The 22,051-nt window shown below is 50.7% G+C and overlaps 1 protein-coding gene across 1 annotated transcript in view; it reads right to left on the bottom strand.

The window, feature by feature from the left end:
- The window catches only part of LOC116937068 (tRNA (uracil-5-)-methyltransferase homolog A-like), a gene marked incomplete at its 5' end in the record, with an annotated part of 56,599 nt that overhangs the window by 18,044 nt on the left and 16,504 nt on the right, over positions 1 to 22,051 (bottom strand). The window contains 5 exons of the mRNA XM_076057795.1: positions 7,624 to 7,699; positions 10,650 to 10,772; positions 14,219 to 14,321; positions 16,280 to 16,398; positions 17,257 to 17,371. Coding sequence (XP_075913910.1) covers positions 7,624 to 7,699; positions 10,650 to 10,772; positions 14,219 to 14,321; positions 16,280 to 16,398; positions 17,257 to 17,371 — 536 coding nt within the window. The remainder of the gene's footprint in view (positions 1 to 7,623; positions 7,700 to 10,649; positions 10,773 to 14,218; positions 14,322 to 16,279; positions 16,399 to 17,256; positions 17,372 to 22,051) is intronic.

Raw genomic sequence — 22,051 nt, 5'->3', positions numbered from 1 at the left:
TTAGTGGCACGCTCCAGTCTCAGCAGCAGCGTCTCCAACTCCTCCTCTGACTGAGCAGTTATTACCAAGTCATCAGCATACATAACGTGGTTGAGCAATAGGGAGCCATCCCTTGACCGCACCCGGGCATCGATTAGCCTCCCATTATATCTGTACCATATGGAGATTCCCCCGGTACAGCTATTGAAGGCTTCACGAACTACGTGGTCAAAATAGATGTTAAATAATGTGGGAGCCAGAGGACATCCCTGTCGCACCCCAAGGTGTACAGGGAATGGCTCTGACTCCCGGCCACGTAGTTTTACCCGGGCCCGCTCACCATCATGAAGGTCCTTAATGATCGTGAGCAGAGGGTCAGGTACTCCAAAAGCACGAAGAACGACCCAGAGCCCAGGCCTACTGATGGTATCATAGGCCTTGACCAGGTCAATAAAGCAGAGATGTAGGTCTTGTTGGAATTCCCTACACCTCTGCTGTAGCAGACGGACAGAAAATATGGCATCTGTGCAGGACCGCCCTTTCCTGAAACCGCATTGGGGCTCCGCAAGCCTCTCCTCAGCGTGCCTGACAAGGCGATGCTGAATAATCCTTGCCAGGACCTTTCCCGGCACACTGAGGAGTGAGATGCCCCTGTAGTTGTTACAGTCTGTGCGGTCCCCCTTCTTAAAAAGGGGGACCACCAGGGCATCCTTCCAATCCTGCGGAACCCGTCCAGTGGTCCAGACTGTTGTTATGATGTCATATAGGGCAGTCTGTGCACAAACGCCACCCTCCCTCAGCATTTCGCTTGGGAGATCATCTCTGCCCGCTGCCTTTCCTGGTCTCAGACTCCGGATCGCCTTCAATACTTCCTCAGCAGATGGCACCTCAGCCAGCCACTCACAGGGGGTGACTTCATCCAATATTCGAGGCACCGCAGCCTCAGCAGGGTCATCCTCACTTTGTGCCACGATGTTTTCCTGGCTGAGGGATTTTCCCTCCCCCAGGACCTCACAGAAATGCTCAGCAAATCTGCGAACCTGTTCCTGGGGGTCGGAAATTGGATCACCGTTTTTTCCCCTAATGATGGTAATAGGTGTGGCGCTGCAGGTTACTTTTTTGATGGAGTTAAATAGAGATTTGTGATCACGGGCCACTGAGGCAGACTCCATCTCCTCAGCAACCCGCAACCACGACCCATCCTTGCAGCGCCTCACGGCTCTCCGAACCTCCGAGCGAAGGCTGCGGTAAGCCTCCTCATTCTCTGACGTGGGATTCTGTAGCCGATGACAGTGGGCCTGTCGCTTTTTCTCAACCATCCTGAACAACTCCTCTGTCATCCAGGGTGTCTGGGGAGGTCTGGACCGCGTACCCAAAGCAGCCATTGCAGCTGCATGAGTCACAGTCCTAAACCTCGCCCATTTACCCTCGACATCAGGAGGAGTCGGGGACGATGCCAATCCCAGCCGCAAGCGATGATGAAATTCTCGCTTGCAACTTTCATCAGATAACTGTGACCAGGCCACTTTAGGTTGGAATGGGGTCCTGGGTGTACACCCACCACCGGAGTGAAAGAATGGCAGGCGCATCTTACAGATGACTAGTCGATGGTCAGAGGGCAGATCAGCTCCACGGTAGGTCCTGGTGTCAAGGACATGGGCTCGCATTCGCTGGTCCGTCACTATGTAGTCCAGCAGATGTTCTTGCTTGGACCCGGCATGCATCCATGATGTTGTGTGGATGCGCCGATGCCGGAACAGCGTGTTGGTAATTACAAGCCCATGGGCTGCACAAAAATCTAGCAGCCTCCTACCGTTGTTATTGAGCTGATCTGGCCCATGCCCTCCAATCACTCCAGACCAGGTGCCAGTATCATGACCAACTCGGGCATTGAAGTCACCCAACATGATGACTCTATCCCGAGGGGCCACTTTAGCCAGCAGCTGTGACAGGAGGTCATAGAAGGCATCTGACTCATCGGCTTTGCCTGCATCCCTCCACGGATGTTCATCTTCGGTGGGGGCATAAGTAACCACGACCACCATTCCTCGCCTCCGGTAGATGGGAAGGCGAGCCCAAAGTAGCCTGGGGCTTACAGCTTCCCACACCTCACCGCCACGCTCCCACGCCCCCTTCATTCTTTTGTTCAAAAGAAGACCCACACCCTGTTGTTTGGCAGTCTGCTGCCCCGAGTAGAGGACTGTCCACCCCTCATGGTGGCAGGAGCCAGAGTCGGTCCACCGGACCTCCTGAATGCCGCATAGATCCAGGCGGTACCGGTCCAGCTCCCGACAGAGGAGTGGCAGCCTCTCCTCTGCAGTGAGCGTTCGAACATTCCACGTGGCCACCCGTAGTGGCTTTTCGTTGTTTCTGGAGTAGCCCCGAGGGTAGGTATTCAATCTCCTGGCTCCGCCAATTGGGGTTTGGCCAGGAGACGTCATAGACGCCTGGCCCCCGGGGCCTCCGGCACAAGCTTAGTTGTTACATATTTCAGTTTAATTCGTGGTTTTGTGGTAATTAATTGAAGGTGGAGGGGTTACCAGCCCCTCGCACCCGTCCAGAGCCCCCGTTTAGCCCCTGTGGTGGTCACAGACGCCATGAGGGGAGGAGCCAATCAAAATTGGAACTCCCCCCACAGCGCTGTCCACGACAGAGTTGCCCGTCCGGCACCGCGAGGAGGTAGGGGGTTGTTTTGCCGGACCTACACACACACACAGTCACACACACACACAGTCACACACACACAGTCACACACACACAGTCACACACAGTCACACACACACAGTCACACACAGTCACACACAGTCACACACACACAGTCACACACAGTCTCACACACACACAGTCACACACACCTACACACACACACAGTCACACACACACAGTCACACACACACACCTACACACACACACAGTCACACACACACACCTACACACACACACAGTCACACACACAGTCACACACACACACACAGTCACACACCTACAAACACAGTCACACACACACACAGTCACACACACACAGTCACACGCACACACAGTCACACACAGTCACACACAGTCACACACAGTCACACACAGTCACACAGTCACGCACACAGACACACACACAGTCACACACACAGTCACACACACAGTCACACACACAGTCACACACACACAGTGACACACACACACAGTGACACACACACACACAGTCACACACACACACAGTCAAACACACACACAGTCACACACACAGTCACACAATCACACACACAGTCACACACAGACACAGAGACAGTCACACACACACAGAAAGTCAGACACACACAGACAGTCACACACACAGTCACACACACAGTCACACACACAGTGACACACCAACAACAACAACAACAACCGCCATTCGCCACTAAGTGGCGGTGACGTCACCACGACGCTTGTGCCAGGCTATGTGCACCCTGAGGCCACGTGAAGTGTCGAACGCCCGCTGGCAGGAGGTCACGGGGCAGACCCAGGTGCCACGGGTCGACTGACTGAGATGACTGGCTGATGCACCACCTGTGCCCCCTACTGTGCCAACCTGCTGTGCTTTAGCCACCCGGCGCTCCGCTCGCTGTTGTGAGCGTCACTCCTCCGCCCTCCGTTGTTGTTGGAGGGCGACTGCCTCTAACTGCCCAGTAGCATCCTTCACGAGCCTCCTCCACAGAGGCCGATCTTGACACCGCTGGTACCAGTCATCGGCAAGTCCACTCAGCTCCACGTCCTCCTGTACCACATCACTCCATCTCTTCTCTAGCCCGTGCCGCGCCCGCTTAGCCCCCTCAATCCGGCCAAACAAAAGCTGTTTCGGCATGCGGTGGCTGGGCATGCGGGCTACATGACCCAGACTTTTCGTTGTTTCTGGAGTAGCCCCGAGGGTAGGTATTCAATCTCCTGGCTCCGCCAATTGGGGTTTGGCCAGGAGACGTCATAGACGCCTGGCCCCCCGGGGCCTCCGGCACAAGCTTAGTTGTTACAGTCACACACACACACCTACACACACACACAGTCACACACACACACCTACACACACACACAGTCACACACACAGTCACACACACACACACAGTCACACACCTACAAACACACAGTCACACACACACACACAGTCACACACACACAGTCACACGCACACACAGTCACACACAGTCACACACAGTCACACACACAGACACACACACAGTCACACACACAGTCACACACACAGTCACACACACAGTCACACACACACAGTGACACACACACACAGTCACACACACACACACAGTCAAACACACACACAGTCACACACACAGTCACACAATCACACACACAGTCACACACAGACACAGAGACAGTCACACACACACAGAAAGTCAGACACACACAGACAGTGACACACACACACAGTGACACACACACACAGTCACACACAGTCACACACACAGACACACACACACACACAGTCACACACAGTCACACACACAGACACACACACAGTCACACACACACACAGTCACACACACACACACAGTCACACAAACACAGTCACACAGTCACACACACAGTCACACACACACAGTCACACAGTTACACAGTCACACACATACACACAGGCACACACACACAGTCTCACACACAGTCACACACACAGTCACACACACAGTCACACACAACAAAGATAAAGATCAAAGATCCCCCAAATAGCCTGTAACAGACTGTAGGGGCAAGTGCTGTTAACGAGCACCTATGAAGGCCGGAACGGTACACGAAGGGGTGGGTGGCCAGCACCACGCCCGACCGCCTTTGTCTCCCTAGTGGCGATGTTTACACACCGCACCAGGTACTCATTTGAGGCTGAGTCGACCTAGGGGAGGCCCGGGACCGGTTCAGATAATCGTCACTGGTGTTGGCCGTGAGCGGGAATCGAACCCGGGTCGCCAGGTTCATAGTGCAGCGTAGCGCTAACCGCTACACCATCGCTCCCCACACAGTCACACACACACAGTCACACACACACAATCACACACACACAATCACACAGTCACACACACACAGACACACAGTCACACAGAGACACAGACACAGATAGACACACAGACACAGAGAGACACACACAGTCACACACCTACACGGACACAGAGAGACACACAGACACAAACACACAGACACACAAACACACACACACACAGACACACAGACACACAGACACGCAGATAGACACACAGACACAGTCACACAGTCACACACTTACACGGACACACAGAGACACAGAGACACACACAGACACACACAGAGACACACACATACACAGTCACACACAGACACAGAGACACATAGACACACAGTCACACACCTACACACACAGGCACACAGGCACACACGGACACGGACACACAGAGACGCACACACACAGAGACACACACAGACAGATACACGCACAGACACACACACAGAGACACACACAGACAGATACACGCACAGACACACACACAGAGACACACAGACACACACAGACAGAGACACACACACAGACACACAGACACAGAGACACGGACACACAGACACGGAGACACTGAGACACTGGGACAATGAGACACTGAGACACTGGGACACTGGGATACTGGGACACTAGGACACTGAGAAAGGGAGACAGGGAGACACTGAGACACTGGGACACTGAGACACGGAGACACGGAGACATTGAGACACTGAGACATTGAGACACTGACACACGGAGACATTGAGACACTGAGACACTGGGACAGTGAGACACTGGGACAGTGAGACACTGGGACAGTGAGACACTGGGACACTGAGACACTGGGACACTGAGACACTGAGACACTGGGACAGTGAGACACTGGGACAGTGAGACACTGGGACACTGAGACACTGGGACAGGGAGACACTGGGACAGTGAGACACTGGGACACTGAGACACTGGGACACTGAGACACTGAGACACTGACACACTGGGACACTGGGACACTGAGACACTGAGACACTGGGACACTGGGACACTGAGACACTGAGACACTGAGACACGGAGACACTGGGACACTGGGATAGTGAGACACTGGGACACGGAGACACGGAGACACTGAGACACTGAGACACTGAGACACTGGGACATTGGGACACTGAGACACTGAGACACTGGGACAGGGAGACAGTGAGACACTGAGACACTGAGACACTGGGACACTGGGACACTGAGACACTGGGACACTGAGACACTGGGACACTGAGACACTGAGACACTGAGACAGTGAGACACTGGAACACTGAGACACTGAGACAGTGGGACACTGAGACACTGAGACAGACACTGGGACACTGAGACACTGAGACTCTGAGACAGACACTGAGACACTGAGACACGGAGACACTGGGACACTGAGACACTGAGACACTGGGACACTGAGACAGTGAGACACTGGAACACTGAGACACTGAGACAGACACTGGGACACTGAGACACTGAGACACTGGGACACTGAGACACTGAGACACTGGGACACTGGGACACTGGGACACTGAGACACTTGGACACTGAGACCCTGAGACACTGAGACATTGAGACACTGGGACACTGGGACACTGAGACACTGAGACACGGAGACACTGGGACACTGGGACACTGGGACACTGAGACACTGGGACACTGGGACACTGAGACACTGAGACACTGAGACACTGAGACACTGGGACACTGAGACACGGAGACACGGAGACACGGAGACACTGAGACACTGAGACACTGGAACACTGAGACACTGAGACACTGGGACACTGAGACACGGAGACACGGAGACACGGAGACACTGAGACACTGAGACACTGAGACACTGGGACACTGAGACACTGAGACACTGGGACAGGGAGACACGGAGACACTGGGACACTGAGACCCTGAGACACGGAGACACTGAGACACTGGGACACTGGGATAGTGAGACACGGAGACACTGAGACACGGAGACACTGAGACACTGGGACACTGGGATAGTGAGACACGGAGACACTGGGACACTGAGACACGGAGACACTGGGACACTGAGACACTGAGACACTGAGACACTGAGACACTGGGACACTGAGACACTGAGACACTGAGACACTGAGACAGACACTGGGATAGTGAGACACTGAGACACGGAGACACTGAGACACTGAGACACAGACACTGAGACACGGAGACACGGAGACACTGGGACACAGACACGGAGACACTGGGACACTGAGACACTGGGATAGTGAGACACGGAGACACTGGGACACTGAGACACGGAGACACGGAGACACTGGGACACAGACACGGAGACACTGAGACACGGAGACACTGGGACACTGAGACACTGGGACACTGAGACACTGGGACACTGAGACACTGGGACACTGAGACACTGGGACACTGAGACACTGGGATAGTGAGACACCGAGACACTGGGACACTGGGACACTGAGACAGACACTGGGACACTGGGACCCTGGGACACTGGGACAGTGATACACTGAGACACTGGGACAGTGAGACACTGGGACAGACACTGTGACACTGGGACACGGAGACACTGGGACAGTGAGACACTGAGACACTGAGACAGACACGGAGACACTGGGACCCTGGGACGTCACCGTTGAGTGCAGCGTTCATGTTGGCGTCTTCGATGGCTTCAGCACAGATGTCCACTCCAACGACGCTCTTCACAAACTACGTCAACAACAACAACAACGTCAACGTCAACAACAACAACGTCAACAACGTCAACAACAACAACAACGTCAACAACATCAACAACGTCAACAACAACAACATCAACAACATCAACAACAACAACAACATCAACAACAACAACAACAACGTCAACAACAACAACGTCAACAACAACATCAACATCAACGTCAACAACAACAACATCAACAACAACAACAACGTCAACAACAACGTCAACAACAACGTCAACAACAACGTCAACAACAACAACAACAACGTCAACAACAACGTCAACAACGTCAACAACAACGTCAACAACGTCAACAACAACGTCAACAACAACAACAACGTCAACAACAACGTCAACAACAACGTCAACAACAACGTCAACAACAACAACATCAACAACAACGTCAACAACAACAACGTCAACAACAACGTCAACAACAACGTCAACAACAACAACAACAACGTCAACAACAACGTCAACAACAACAACAACGTCAACAACAACGTCAACAACAACAACAACGTCAACAACGTCAACAACAACGTCAACAACAACGTCAACAACAACGTCAACAACAACGTCAACAACAACGTCAACAACAACGTCAACAACAACAACAACGTCAACAACAACGTCAACAACAACAACAACGTCAACAACAACGTCAACAACAACAACAACACCAACGTCAACAACAACAACGTCAACAACAACGTCAACAACAACAACAACAACGTCAACAACAACAACAACAACGTCAACAACAACAACGTCAACAACAACAACGTCAACAACAACAACAACATCAACAACAACAACGTCAACAACAACAACGTCAACAACAACAACAACGTCAACAACAACAACGTCAACAACAACAACGTCAACAACAACAACAACATCAACACCTTCACCATCAGCGGGTGAGTCTGTGGGTGAGTGAGTGGGTGGGTGAGTGGGTGGGTGGGTGTGTGAGTGAGTGGGTGAGTGAGTGAGTGGGTGGCTGGGTGGGTGAGTGGGTGAGTCTGTGGGTGAGTGAGTGAGTGGGTGGGTGAGTGGGTGGGTGAGTGGGTGTGTGTGTGGGTGAGTGTGAGTGGGTGCGTAAGTGGGTGGGTGAGTGGGTGGGAGACTGAGTGAGCGGGTGAATAGGTGAGTGAGTGGGTGATTGTGTGAGTGAGTGAGTGAGTGGGTGAGTGAGTGAGTGATTGAGTGGGTGAGTGAGTGAGTGAGTGATTGAGTGGGTGAGTGAGTGGGTGAGTGTGAGTGTGTGGGTGAGTGTGTGAGTGAGTGGGTGGGTGAGTGGGTGTGTGAGTGGGTGGGTGAGTGAGTGGGTGGGTGGGTGAGTGGGTGAGTCTGTGGGTGAGTGAGTGAGTGAGTGGGTGAGTGAGTGAGTGGGTGAGTGAGTGAGTGATTGAGTGGGAGAGTGAGTGAGCGGGTGAATAGGTGAGTGAGTGGGTGATTGTGTGAGTGAGTGAGTGAGTGGGTGAGTGAGTGGGTGAGTGAGTGGGTGAGTGAGTCGGTGAGTGAGTGAGTGAGTAAATGGGTGAGTGAGTGAGTGAGTGGGTGAGTGAGTGGGTGGGTGGGTGAGTGAGTGAGTGGATGAGTGAGTGGGTGGGTGAGTGAGTGAGTGGATGAGTGAGTGAGTAGGCGAGTGAGTGGGTGAGTGCGTGAGTGGGTGAGTGAGTGGGTGAGTGAGTGTGGGTGATTGTGTGAGTGAGTGGGTGGGTGAGTGGGTGGGTGGGTGTGTGAGTGGGTGGGTGAGTGAGTGGGTGGGTGGGTGGGTGAGTGGGTGAGTCTGTGGGTGAGTGAGTGAGTGGGTGAGTAAGTGAGTGGGTGGGTGAGTGGGTGGGTGAGTGGGTGTGTGTGTGGGCGAGTGTGAGTGGGTGGGTAAGTGGGTGGGTGAGTGGGTGGGAGAGTGAGTGAGCGGGTGAATAGGTGAGTGAGTGGGTGATTGTGTGAGTGAGTGAGTGGGTGAGTGAGTGAGTGATTGAGTGGGTGAGTGAGTGAGTGATTGAGTGGGTGAGTGAGTGAGTGATTGAGTGGGTGAGTGAGTGGGTGAGTGAGTCGGTGAGTGAGTGAGTAAATGGGTGAGTGAGTGAGTGAGTGGGTGAGTGAGTGAGTGAGTGGGTGGGTGAGTGAGTGAGTGAGTGGATGAGTGAGTGGGTGGGTGAGTGAGTGAGTGAGTGGATGAGTGAGTGAGTAGGTGAGTGAGTGGGTGAGTGAGTGGGTTAGTGAGTGGGTGAGTGAGTGAGTGAGTGGGTGAGTGAGTGAGTGACTGTGTGTGAGTGAGTAGTTGGGTGAGTGGGTGAGTGAGTGGGTGAGTGAGTGGGCGAGTGACTGAGTAGTTGGGTGAGTGGGTGAGTGAGTGAGTGGGTGAGTGGGTGAGTGGGTGAGTGGGTGGGTGAGTGAGTGAGTAGGTGAGTGGGTGAGTGAGTGATTGTGTGTGTGAGTGACTGTGTGAGTGACTGAGTAGTTGTGTGAGCGAGTGAGTGGGTGAGTGAGTGAGTGAGCGAGTGGGTGAGTGAGTGAGTAGGTGAGTGTGTGTGTGAGTGAGTGAGTGTGTGAGTGAGTGAGTGAGTGGGTGAGTGAGTGAGTGAGCGAGTGGGTGGGTGAGTGCGTGAGTGAGTGTGTGGGTGAGCGAGTGAGTAGGTGAGTGAGTGGGTGAGTGAGTGAGTGTGTGAGTGACTGTGTGAGTGAGTGAGTGGGTGAGTGAGCGAGTGGTGAGTGAGTGGGTGAGTGAGCAAGTGGTGAGTGAGTGGGTGAGTGAGTGGGTGAGTGAGCGAGTGGTGAGCGAGTAAGTGGGTGGGTGAGCGAGTGAGTGAGTGTGTGAGTGACTGTGTGAGTGAGTGAGTGGGTGAGTGAGTGGGTGAGTGAGCGAGTGGTGAGTGACTGTGTGAGTGAGTGGGTGAGTGAGCGAGTGGTGAGCAAGCTCCTCACCCGGGCCAGGGACAGTCCGATGGTTCCCGTGCCACAGCAAACGTCCAGGAGGTGAGTGTCCGGGGTGAGGCCCGCCCACTCACCCAGCAAGGTGAGCAGTGCCTCAGCTCCACCTGTGTTCACCTGAAACACCACCATCAACATCATCATCATCACCACCATCACCACCATCATCATCATCAACACCACCATCAACATCATCATCATCACCATCATCACCTGCAACACCACCAACAACATCACCACCATCACCATCATCACCTGCAACACCACCATTAACATCATCATCAACATCAACATCACCATCATCACCTGCATCATCATCATCATCATCACCATCACCACCACCACCACCATCAACATCACCACCATCACCATCATCACCTGAAACACCACCATCAACATCATCATCATCACCATCATCACCACCATCATCATCATCACCATCATCACCATCACCACCACCATCAACATCACCACCATCACCATCATCACCATCATCACCTGCAACACCACCATTAACATCATCATCAACATCAACATCACCACTATCATCACCTGCAACACCACCATTAACATCATCATCACCACTATCATCACCTGCATCATCATCATCATCATCACCATCACCACCACCACCACCATCAACATCACCACTATCATCACCTGCAACACCACCATTAACATCAACATCATCATCACCATCATCACCACTATCATCACCTGCAACACCACCATCACCACCATTAACATCATCATCATCATCACCTGCAACACCACCATCAACATCACCACCATCACCATCACCACCATCAACACCACCATTAACATCATCATCACCACCATCATCACCTGCAACACCACCAACAACATCATCATCACCACCACCATCACCACCATCATCATCATCATCACCATCATCACCATCACCACCATCACCATCATCACCTGCAACACCACCATCAACATCATCATCATCACCATCATCACCTGCAACACCACCACCACCATCACCACCATCACCATCATCACCTGCAATACCACCACCACCACCACCATCAACATCACCACTATCATCACCTGCAACACCACCATCACCACCATCACCACCATCACCATCATCACCTGCAACACCACCATTAACATCATCATCACCATCACCATCATCACCTGCAACACCACCACCACCACCATCAACATCACCACCATCACCATCATCACCTGCACCACCATTAACATCATCATCATCACCTGCAACACCACCACCACCAACACTACCACCATCACCACCATCATCACCTGCAACATCATCACCACCACCACTACCATCAACATCACCATCACCACTATCATCACCTGCAACACCACCATTAACATCATCATCATCAACATCACCATCATCACCTGCAACACCACCATTAACATCAACATCATCATCACCACCACCACCTGCAACACCACCATCAACATCACCACCATCACCACCATCAACATCACCACCACCATCACCACCATCACCATCATCACCTGCAACACCACCAGCGTCATCATCAACATCACCACCACCATTAACATCATCATCATCACCACTATCATCACCTGCATCATCATCATCATCATCACCATCACCACCACCACCTGCAACACCACCATCACCAACACCACCACCACCACCACCATCAACATCACCACTATCATCACCTGCAACATCACCACCATCAACATCACCATCACCACTATCATCACCTGCAAAATCAACACCACCATCACCACCACCATCACCATCATCACCTGCAACACCACCATCAACATCACCACCACCACCACCATCAACATCAACATCACCACTATCATCACCTGCAACATCACCACCATCAACATCACCACTATCATCACCTGCAACATCACCATCACCAACACCACCACCACCACCATCAACATCACCACTATCATCACCTGCAACATCACCACCACCATCACCACCATCACCATCATCACCTGCAACACCACCACCACCACCAACACCACCACCATCACCACCATCATCACCTGAAACACCACCACCATCACCACTACCATCAACATCGTCACCATCATCACCATCACCACCATCATCACCATCATCACCTGCAACACCACCACCGTCATCATCAACATCACCACCACCATCACCACCATCACCATCACCACCTGCAACACCACCACCATCACCATCACCACTACCATCAACATCGTCACCATCATCACCTACACCACCACCACCACCATCACCACCATCATCACCACCATCAACATCAGCATGATGATGTTCATTATGATGTTGATGATGATGGTGATGTTGTTAATGATGTTGATGATGGTGATGTTGATGATGTTGATGATGATGTTGATGGCGATGTTGATGGTGATGTTGATGATGATGGTGGTGATGGTGATGTTGATGATGTTGTTGTTGATGTTGATGTTCATGATGATGTTGATGATGATGATGATGTTGATGATGTTGATGATAATGATGTTGATGTTGATGGTGATGATGGTGATGATGATGTTGATGGTGATGATGGTGATGATGATGTTGATGGTGATGATGGTGATGATGATGTTGATGGTGATGATGATGTTGATGATGTTGATGATGATGTTGTTGATGATGTTGATGGTGATGATGATGTTGATGATGATGTTGTTGATGTTGATGGTGATGTTGATGTAGATGGTGATGTTGATGATGATGTTGTTGATGTTGATGGTGATATTGATGATGATGTTGATGGTGATGTTGATGATGATGTTGATGATGATGTTGATGGTGATGATGATGGTGATGATGTTGTTGTTGATGATGATAGTGATGTTGATGATGTTGTTGATGTTGATGATGTTGATGTTGATGATGTTGATGTTGATGATGGTGAAGTTGATGATGGTGATGTTGATGTTGATGATGATGTTGTTGGTGATGTTGATAATGATGATGATGTTGTTGATGGTGATGTTGATGGTGATGATGATGTTGATGGTGATGTTGATGATGTTGTTGATGATGTTGATGGTGATGTTGATGATGATGTTGAAGATGATGTTGATGATGATGGCGATGGTGATGGTGATGATGTTGATGATGTTGTTGTTGATGGTGATGATATTGATGTTGTTGATGATGTTGATGGTGATGTTGATGGTGATGTTGATGGTGATGTTGATGGTGATGATGATGTTGTTGATGGTGATGTTGATGATGTTGATGGTGATGTTGTTGATGATGTTGAAGATGATGTTGATGATGATGGCGATGGTGATGGTGATGATGATGATGATGTTGATGATGATGTTGATGTTGTTGATGGTGATGATGTTGATGTTGTTGATGATGTTGATGGTGATGTTGATGGTGATGTTGATGATGATGTTGTTGGTGATGTTGATGGTGATGATGATGTTGTTGATGGTGATGTTGATGATGTTGATGGTGATGGTGGTGATGGTGATGTGGATGTTGTTGATGTTGATGGTGATGTTGATGATGTGGATGTTGTTGATGTTGTTGCTGTTGATGTTGGTGTCACCTGGAAGAATGACGATGGAGAGATGAGGAAACTGAGCCCCATCAAAGTCTCCTTGATCCTCGCTGAACCCCAGAGGAGTTCAGGAGGACTCTCAACACGCTCCCTGCATCATCATCATCATCATCAACATCATCATCAACATCAACATCATTAACATCATCAACATCATCATCATCAACATCATCATCAACAACATCATCATCATCAACATCATCAACATCATCATCATCATCAACATCATCAACATCATCATCAACATCATCATCATCAACATCAACATCAACATCATTAACATCATCAACATCATCATCATCATCAACATCATCAACATCATCATCAACAACATCATCATCACCACCATCAACATCACCATCAACATCATCATCAACATCATCATCATCATCAACATCAACATCATCATCACCATCAACATCATCATCAACATCATCAACATCATCATCAACATCAACAACAACATCATCAACAACATCAACAACATCAACATCATCAACAACAACAACAACATCAACAACAACATCATCATCATCAACATCATCATCAACATCATCATCATCAACATCATCATCATCATCAACATCATCATCATCATCAACATCATCATCATCATCAACATCATCATCATCATCAACATCATCAACATCATCACCATCAACATCATCATCATCAACATCACCATCATCATCAACATCATCAACATATTCTTAGTTTTTTCGGTAAAGTCACGTTGAAGAGAAACAACAAAATAACAAAACATATATAAAACAATAAAAAATTCTCACGACGTTTCGACCATAACTCAAACGGTTTGAGTTATGGTCGAAACGTCGTGAGAATTTTTTATTGTTTTATATATGTTTTGTTATTTTGTTGTTTCTCTTCAACGTGAATTTACCGAAAAAACTAAGAATATGAATTACTGCAGTCACGAAAGCTTTAAATCAAAAATCATCAACATAATCAACATCATCAACATCATCATCAACATCATCAACATCATCATCATCAACATCATCATCATCATCATCAACATCATCAACATCATCATCAACAACATCATCATCATCATCAACATCACCATCATCATCATCAACATCATCACCATCACCACCATCACCACCACCACCATCACCACCATCACCACCATCATCATCATCATCACCACCATCACCATCATCACCATCACCACCATCATCATCATCAACATCATCAACATCATCATCATCAACATCATCAAGATCATCATCATCATCAATATCATCATCAATATCATCATCATCAACAACATCAACATCATCAACAACATCAACATCATCAACATCATCATCATCATCATCAACATCATCATCATCATCAACATCATCAACATGATCATCACCACCATCACCATCATCACCATCACCACCACCATCACCACCATCACCACCATCATCATCAACATCATCATCAACATCATCATCAACATCATCATCAACATCATCAACAACATCATCAACATCATCATCATCAACATCATCATCATCATCAACATGATCATCACCACCATCACCATCATCACCATCACCACCACCATCACCACCATCACCACCATCACCACCACCACCACCATCACCACCATCACCACCATCATCATCATCAACATGATCATCATCACCACCATCACCATCATCACCATCACCACCATCACCACCATCACCACCACCATCATCATCATGATCATCACCACCATCACCATCATCACCATCACCACCACCATCACCACCACATCATCATCAACATCATCATCAACATCATCATCAACATCATCATCAACAACATCATCATCAACAACATCATCACCAACATCATCAACAACATCATCATCAACATCATCATCAACATCATCATCATCACCACCATCACCATCACCACCATCACCACTATCATCTTCATCACCATCACCACCATCATCAACATCATCATCACCACCACCATCACCACCACCATCACCACCACCATCACCACCATCATCAACATCAACACCATCATCACCATCATGCTGACCTCTGACCCTGCAGCAGGAAGTAGAGTGAGGTCACTCCACAGGCCTTCCCAGAATCCTCCGCGGTGAAGAAGTGAACCACTTCCTGTTTCACGGCTGCCACTTCCTGTTCCGAGAGCTCCTGGGGTCACCAAGGGGTCACGGAGGGGACACGGGGGGGGGGGGGGGGGTCATAGGGTGGGGGTCACGGGGCGGGGGGCACGGGGAGGTCACGGGGGGGTCACGGGGGGGTCAAGGGAGGGCATGGGGGGTCACGGGGGGTCACAGAGGGGTTAAGACACAAAGACAAAGGTGACCCAAGGTAGCCCACACAGTGCTGGAGGGGCAAGTGCTGTTATTGCGGGCCCACCCACCCACCCACCCGCTTACCCACCCACCCACCCACCCACTCGCTTACCCATCCACTCATCCACCCATCCACCCATCCACTCGCTTACCCATCCACCCATCCACTCGCTTACCCACCCACTCATCCACCCATCCACCCATCCACCCACCCACTCGCTTACCCACCCACCCACCCACTCGCTTACCCACCCACCCACTCGCTTACCCACCCACCCACTCGCTTACCCACCCATCCACCCACTCGCTTACCCACCCACCCATCCACCCATCCACCCACCCATTCGCTTACCCACCCACTCATCCACCCATCCACCCACCCACCCACTCGCTTACCCATCCACCCACCCGCTCGCCCGCCCACCCACCCACCCACCCGCCAACCCACCCGTTCACCGCTCGCTCACCGCTCGCTCATCCACCCACCCGCTTACACACCCACCCACCCACTCGCTTACCCACCCACCTGCTCGCCCACCCACCCACCCGCTCACCCACCCACCCGCTCACCCACCCACCCGCTCACCCAGCCACCCACGAACCCACCCACCCACTCACTCACCCAATCACTCACCCACCCACCCAATCACTCACCCACCCACCCGCTCACCCACCCACCTACCCGCCCACCCACCTGTGGGTGGAATGTGAGGATGGCCATGAGTTCGTTGCAGCGTGAGGTCCTCACTGTCAGCTGCCTCCAGTGACCTCGGTAGGTATGGGGGTCATAGACGTCGTACTTGGACTGCCTACACACACAGACACACACACACACACAGACACACAGACACACACACACAGACACACAGACACACACACACACAGACACACACACAGACACACAGACACACACACAGACACACACACACAGACACACACACACACACAGACACACACACAGACAGACACACACACAGACACACACACACAGACACACACACAGACACACACACACACACAGACACACACAGACACACACACACAGACACACACACACACACAGACACACACACAGACACAGACACACACACAGACACACACAGACACACACTGAGTGAGTGAGTGAGCGAGCAAGGGAGTGAGTGAGTGAGCGAGTGAGTGAGCGAGTGAGTGAGTGAGCGGGTGAGTAAGTGAGTGAGCGAGTGAGTGAGTGAGTGAGCGACCGAGTGAGAAAGTGAGTGAGTGAGTGAGTGACCCACCAAGTGAGTGTGCGAGCGACTGAGTGAGTAAGTGAGCGAGTGAGTGAGTAAGTGAGCGAGTGAGTGATCGACTGAGTGAGCGAGTGAGCTATTGAGTGAGTGAACGAGTGAGTGAGCGATTGACTGAGCGAGTGAGTGAGTCAGTGAGTGAGTGAGTGAGCGAGCAAGCAAGTAACCCACTGAGTGAGTGAGTGAGCGAGCGAGTGAGTGAGTGAGCGAGTGAGTAACCCACCGAGTGAGTGAGTGAGCGAGTGAGTGAGTGAGCGAGTGAGTGAGTGAGCGAGTGAGTGAGCGAGTGAGTGAGTGAGTGAGCTAGTGAGCGAGTGAGTGAGTGAGCTAGTGAGTGAGTGAGCGAGCGAGTGAGTGAGTGAGTCAGCGAGTGAGTGAGTAAGCGAGTGAGTGAGTGAGTGAGTAAGCGAGTGAGTGAGTGAGTCAGCGAGTGAGTGAGTGAGTGAGTCAGCGAGTGAGTGAGCTATTGAGTGAGTGAGTGAGTAAGTGAGCGAGTGGGCGACCGAGTGAGTGAGTGAGCGAGTGAGTGAGTGAGTAAGTGAGCGAGTGAGCGAGCGAGTGAGTGAGTGAGTGAGCAACTGAATAGTGAGTGAGCGAGTAACCCACCAAGTGAGTGAGTTATTGAGTGAGTGAGCGAGTGAGTGAGTGTGTGAGTGAGTGAGTGAGCTATTGAGTGAGTGAGTGAGCGAGTGAGCGATTGACTGAGTGAGTGAGTGAGCGAGTGAGTGAGCGATTGAGTGAGTAACCCACCAAGTGAGCGAGCGAGCGAGTGAGTGAGTGAGTGAGCGAGCAAGTAACCCACTGAGTGAGTGAGTGAGCGAGTAAGTGAGTGAGCGAGTGAGTGAGTGAGCGACTGAATGAGTGAGTGAGTGAGTGAGCGATTGACTGAGCGAGCGAGTGAGTAAGTGAGCTATTGAGCGAGTGAACGAGTGAGTGAGCTAGTGAGTGAGTGGGTGAGTGACTGAGCGAGTGAGTGGGTGGGTGAGTGAGTAAGTGAGCGAGTGAGCGAGTGACTGAGCGAGTGAGTGAGTGGGTGAGTGAGTGAGCGAGCGAGTGAACGAGTGAGTGAGTGAGCGAGTGAGCTATTGAGTGAGTGAGTGAGCGATTGAGTGAGTGAGTAACCCACCAAGTGAGTGAGTGAGTGAGCGAGTGAGTGAGCGAGCGAGTAAGTGAGCTATTGAGCGAGTGAACGAGTGAGTGAGCGAGTGAGTGAGCGAGTGAGCTATTGAGTAAGTGAGCGAGTGAGCAAGTGAGCGAGTGAGTGAGCGATTGACTGAGCAAGTGAGCGAGTGAGTGAGCGAGTGAGTGAGCGAGTGAACGACTGAGCGAGCTAGTGAGTGAGTGAGTAAGTGAGCCAGCGAGTGAATGAGTGAGTGAGCGAGTGAGTGAGCGAGTGAGCTATTGAGTAAGCGAGCGAGCGAGTAACTGAGTGAGTGAGTGAGCGAGTGAACGAGTGAGTGAGTGAGTGAGCAAGTGAACGACTGAGCGAGCTAGTGAGTGAGTGAGTAAGTGAGCGAGTGAGTGAGCTATTGAGTGAGTGAGTGAGTCAGTGAGTGAGTGAGTGAGCGAGCGAGTGAGCGAGCGAGCGAGTGAACGAGTGAGTGAGCGAGCGAGTGAACGAGTGAGTGAGTGAGTGAACGAGTGAACGAGTGAGCGAGCTATTGAGTAAGTGAACGAGTGAGTGAGCGAGTGAGCTATTGAGTAAGTGAACGAGTGAGTGAGTGAACGAGTGAGTGAGTGAACGAATGAGTGAGTGAGTGAGTGAGCGAGTGAACGAGTGAGTGAGTGAGTGAGCGAGCGAGTGAGCGAGTGAGCGAGTGAACGAGTGAGCGAGTGAGTGAACGAGTGAGTGAGTGAGCGAGCGAGCGAGTGAGCGAGTGAGCGAGTGAACGAGTGAGCGAGTGAGTGAGCGAGTGAGTAAGTGAGCGAGTGAGCTATTGAGTAAGTGAGTGAGCGAGCGAGCGAGTGAACGAGTGAGTGAGCGAGCGAGTGAGTGAGCCTGTGAACGAGTGAGCGAGTGAGTGAGTGAGCGAGTGAGCTATTGAGCGAGTGAGTGAGTGAACGAGTGAGCGAGTGAGTGAACGAGTGAGCGAGTGAGTGAGTGAGCGAGTGAGCTATTGAGCGAGTGAGCGAGTGAGTGAGTGAACGAGTGAGCGAGTGAGCTATTGAGTAAGTGAGTGAGCGAGCGAGCGAGTGAACGAGTGAGTGAGCGAGCGAGTGAGTGAGTGAGCGAGTGAGTAAGTGAGCGAGTGAGCTATTGAGTAGGTGAGTGAGTGAGTGAGTCATTGAGTGAGTCAGTGAGTCATTGAGTGAGTCAGTGAGTCAGTGAGTGAGTCATTGAGTGAGTCAGTGAGTCATTGAGTGAGTCAGTGAGTCATTGAGTGAGTCAGTGAGTGAGTGAGTGAGTCATTGAGTGAGTCAGTGAGTCATTGAGTGAGTCAGTGAGTCAGTGAGTGAGTCAGTGAGTGAGTGAGTGAGTCATTGAGTGGGATCAGTGAGTCAGTGAGTGAGTCATTGAGTGAGTCAGTGAGTCAGTGAGTGAGTCAGTGAGTGAGTGAGTGAGTCATTGAGTGAGTCAGTGAGTCAGTGAGTGAGTCAGTGAGTGAGTGAGTGAGTCAGTGAGTCATTGAGTGAGTCAGTGAGTCAGTGAGTGAGTCAGTGAGTCATTGAGTGAGTCAGTGAGTGAGTGAGTCAGTGAGTGAGTCAGTGAGTGAGTGAGTCAGTGAGTGAGTGAGTGAGTCAGTGAGTCAGTGAGTGAGTCAGTGAGTCAGTGAGTGAGTCAGTGAGTGAGTCAGTGAGTGAGTGAGTCAGTGAGTGATTCAGTGAGTGAGTGAGTGTGTGAGTCAGTGAGTGAGTCAGTGAGTGAGTGAGTAAGTGAGTCATTGAGTGAGTCAGTGAGTCATTGAGTGAGTCAGTGAGTCAGTGAGTGAGTCAGTGAGTGAGTGAGTGAGTCATTGAGTGAGTCAGTGAGTCATTGAGTGAGTCAGTGAGTCAGTGAGTGAGTCAGTGAGTGAGTGAGTGAGTCATTGAGTGAGTCAGTGAGTCATTGAGTGAGTCAGTGAGTCAGTGAGTGAGTCAGTGAGTGAGTGAGTGAGTCATTGAGTGAGTCATTGAGTGAGTCAGTGAGTCAGTGAGTGAGTCAGTGAGTGAGTGAGTGAGTCATTGAGTGAGTCAGTGAGTCAGTGAGTGAGTCAGTGAGTGAGTGAGTGAGTCAGTGAGTCATTGAGTGAGTCAGTGAGTCAGTGAGTGAGTCAGTGAGTCATTGAGTGAGTCAGTGAGTGAGTGAGTCAGTGAGTGAGTGAGTCAGTGAGTCAGTGAGTGAGTCAGTGAGTCAGTGAGTGAGTCAGTGAGTGAGTGAGTGAGTCAGTGAGTGATTCAGTGAGTGAGTGAGTGTGTGAGTCAGTGAGTGAGCCAGTGAGTGAGTGAGTGAGTCATTGAGTGAGTCAGTGAGTCATTGAGTGAGTCAGTGAGTGAGTGAGTGAGTCATTGAGTGAGTCAGTGAGTCATTGAGTGAGTCAGTGAGTCAGTGAGTGAGTCAGTGAGTGAGTGAGTGAGTCATTGAGTGAGTCATTGAGTGAGTCAGTGAGTCATTGAGTGAGTCAGTGAGTGAGTCAGTGAGTGAGTGAGTGAGTCATTGAGTGAGTCAGTGAGTCAGTGAGTGAGTCATTGAGTGAGTCAGTGAGTCAGTGAGTGAGTCAGTGAGTGAGTGAGTGAGTCATTGAGTGAGTCAGTGAGTCAGTGAGTGAGTCAGTGAGTGAGTGAGTGAGTCAGTGAGTCATTGAGTGAGTCAGTGAGTCAGTGAGTGAGTCAGTGAGTCATTGAGTGAGTCAGTGAGTGAGTGAGTCAGTGAGTGAGTGAGTGAGTCAGTGAGTCAGTGAGTGAGTCAGTGAGTCAGTGAGTGAGTCAGTGAGTCAGTGAGTGAGTCAGTGAGTGAGTGAGTGAGTCAGTGAGTGAGTGAGTGAGTCATTGAGTGAGTCAGTGAGTCAGTGAGTGAGTCATTGAGTGAGTCAGTGAGTCAGTGAGTGAGTCAGTGAGTGAGTGAGTGAGTCATTGAGTGAGTCAGTGAGTGAGTGAGTGAGTCAGTGAGTCATTGAGTGAGTCAGTGAGTCAGTGAGTGAGTCAGTGAGTGAGTGAGTGAGTCATTGAGTGAGTCAGTGAGTCATTGAGTGAGTCAGTGAGTCAGTGAGTGAGTCAGTGAGTCATTGAGTGAGTCAGTGAGTG

Source organism: Petromyzon marinus, chromosome 84 (assembly GCF_048934315.1).
Source record: "Petromyzon marinus isolate PM22_M1 ecotype Great Lakes invasive population chromosome 84, UKy_Petmar_22M1.pri1.0, whole genome shotgun sequence".
NCBI lineage: Eukaryota > Metazoa > Chordata > Hyperoartia > Petromyzontiformes > Petromyzontidae > Petromyzon > Petromyzon marinus.
Note: the sequence above shows the minus strand (reverse complement) of the source record. Positions and strands in the feature narration are given on the sequence as shown.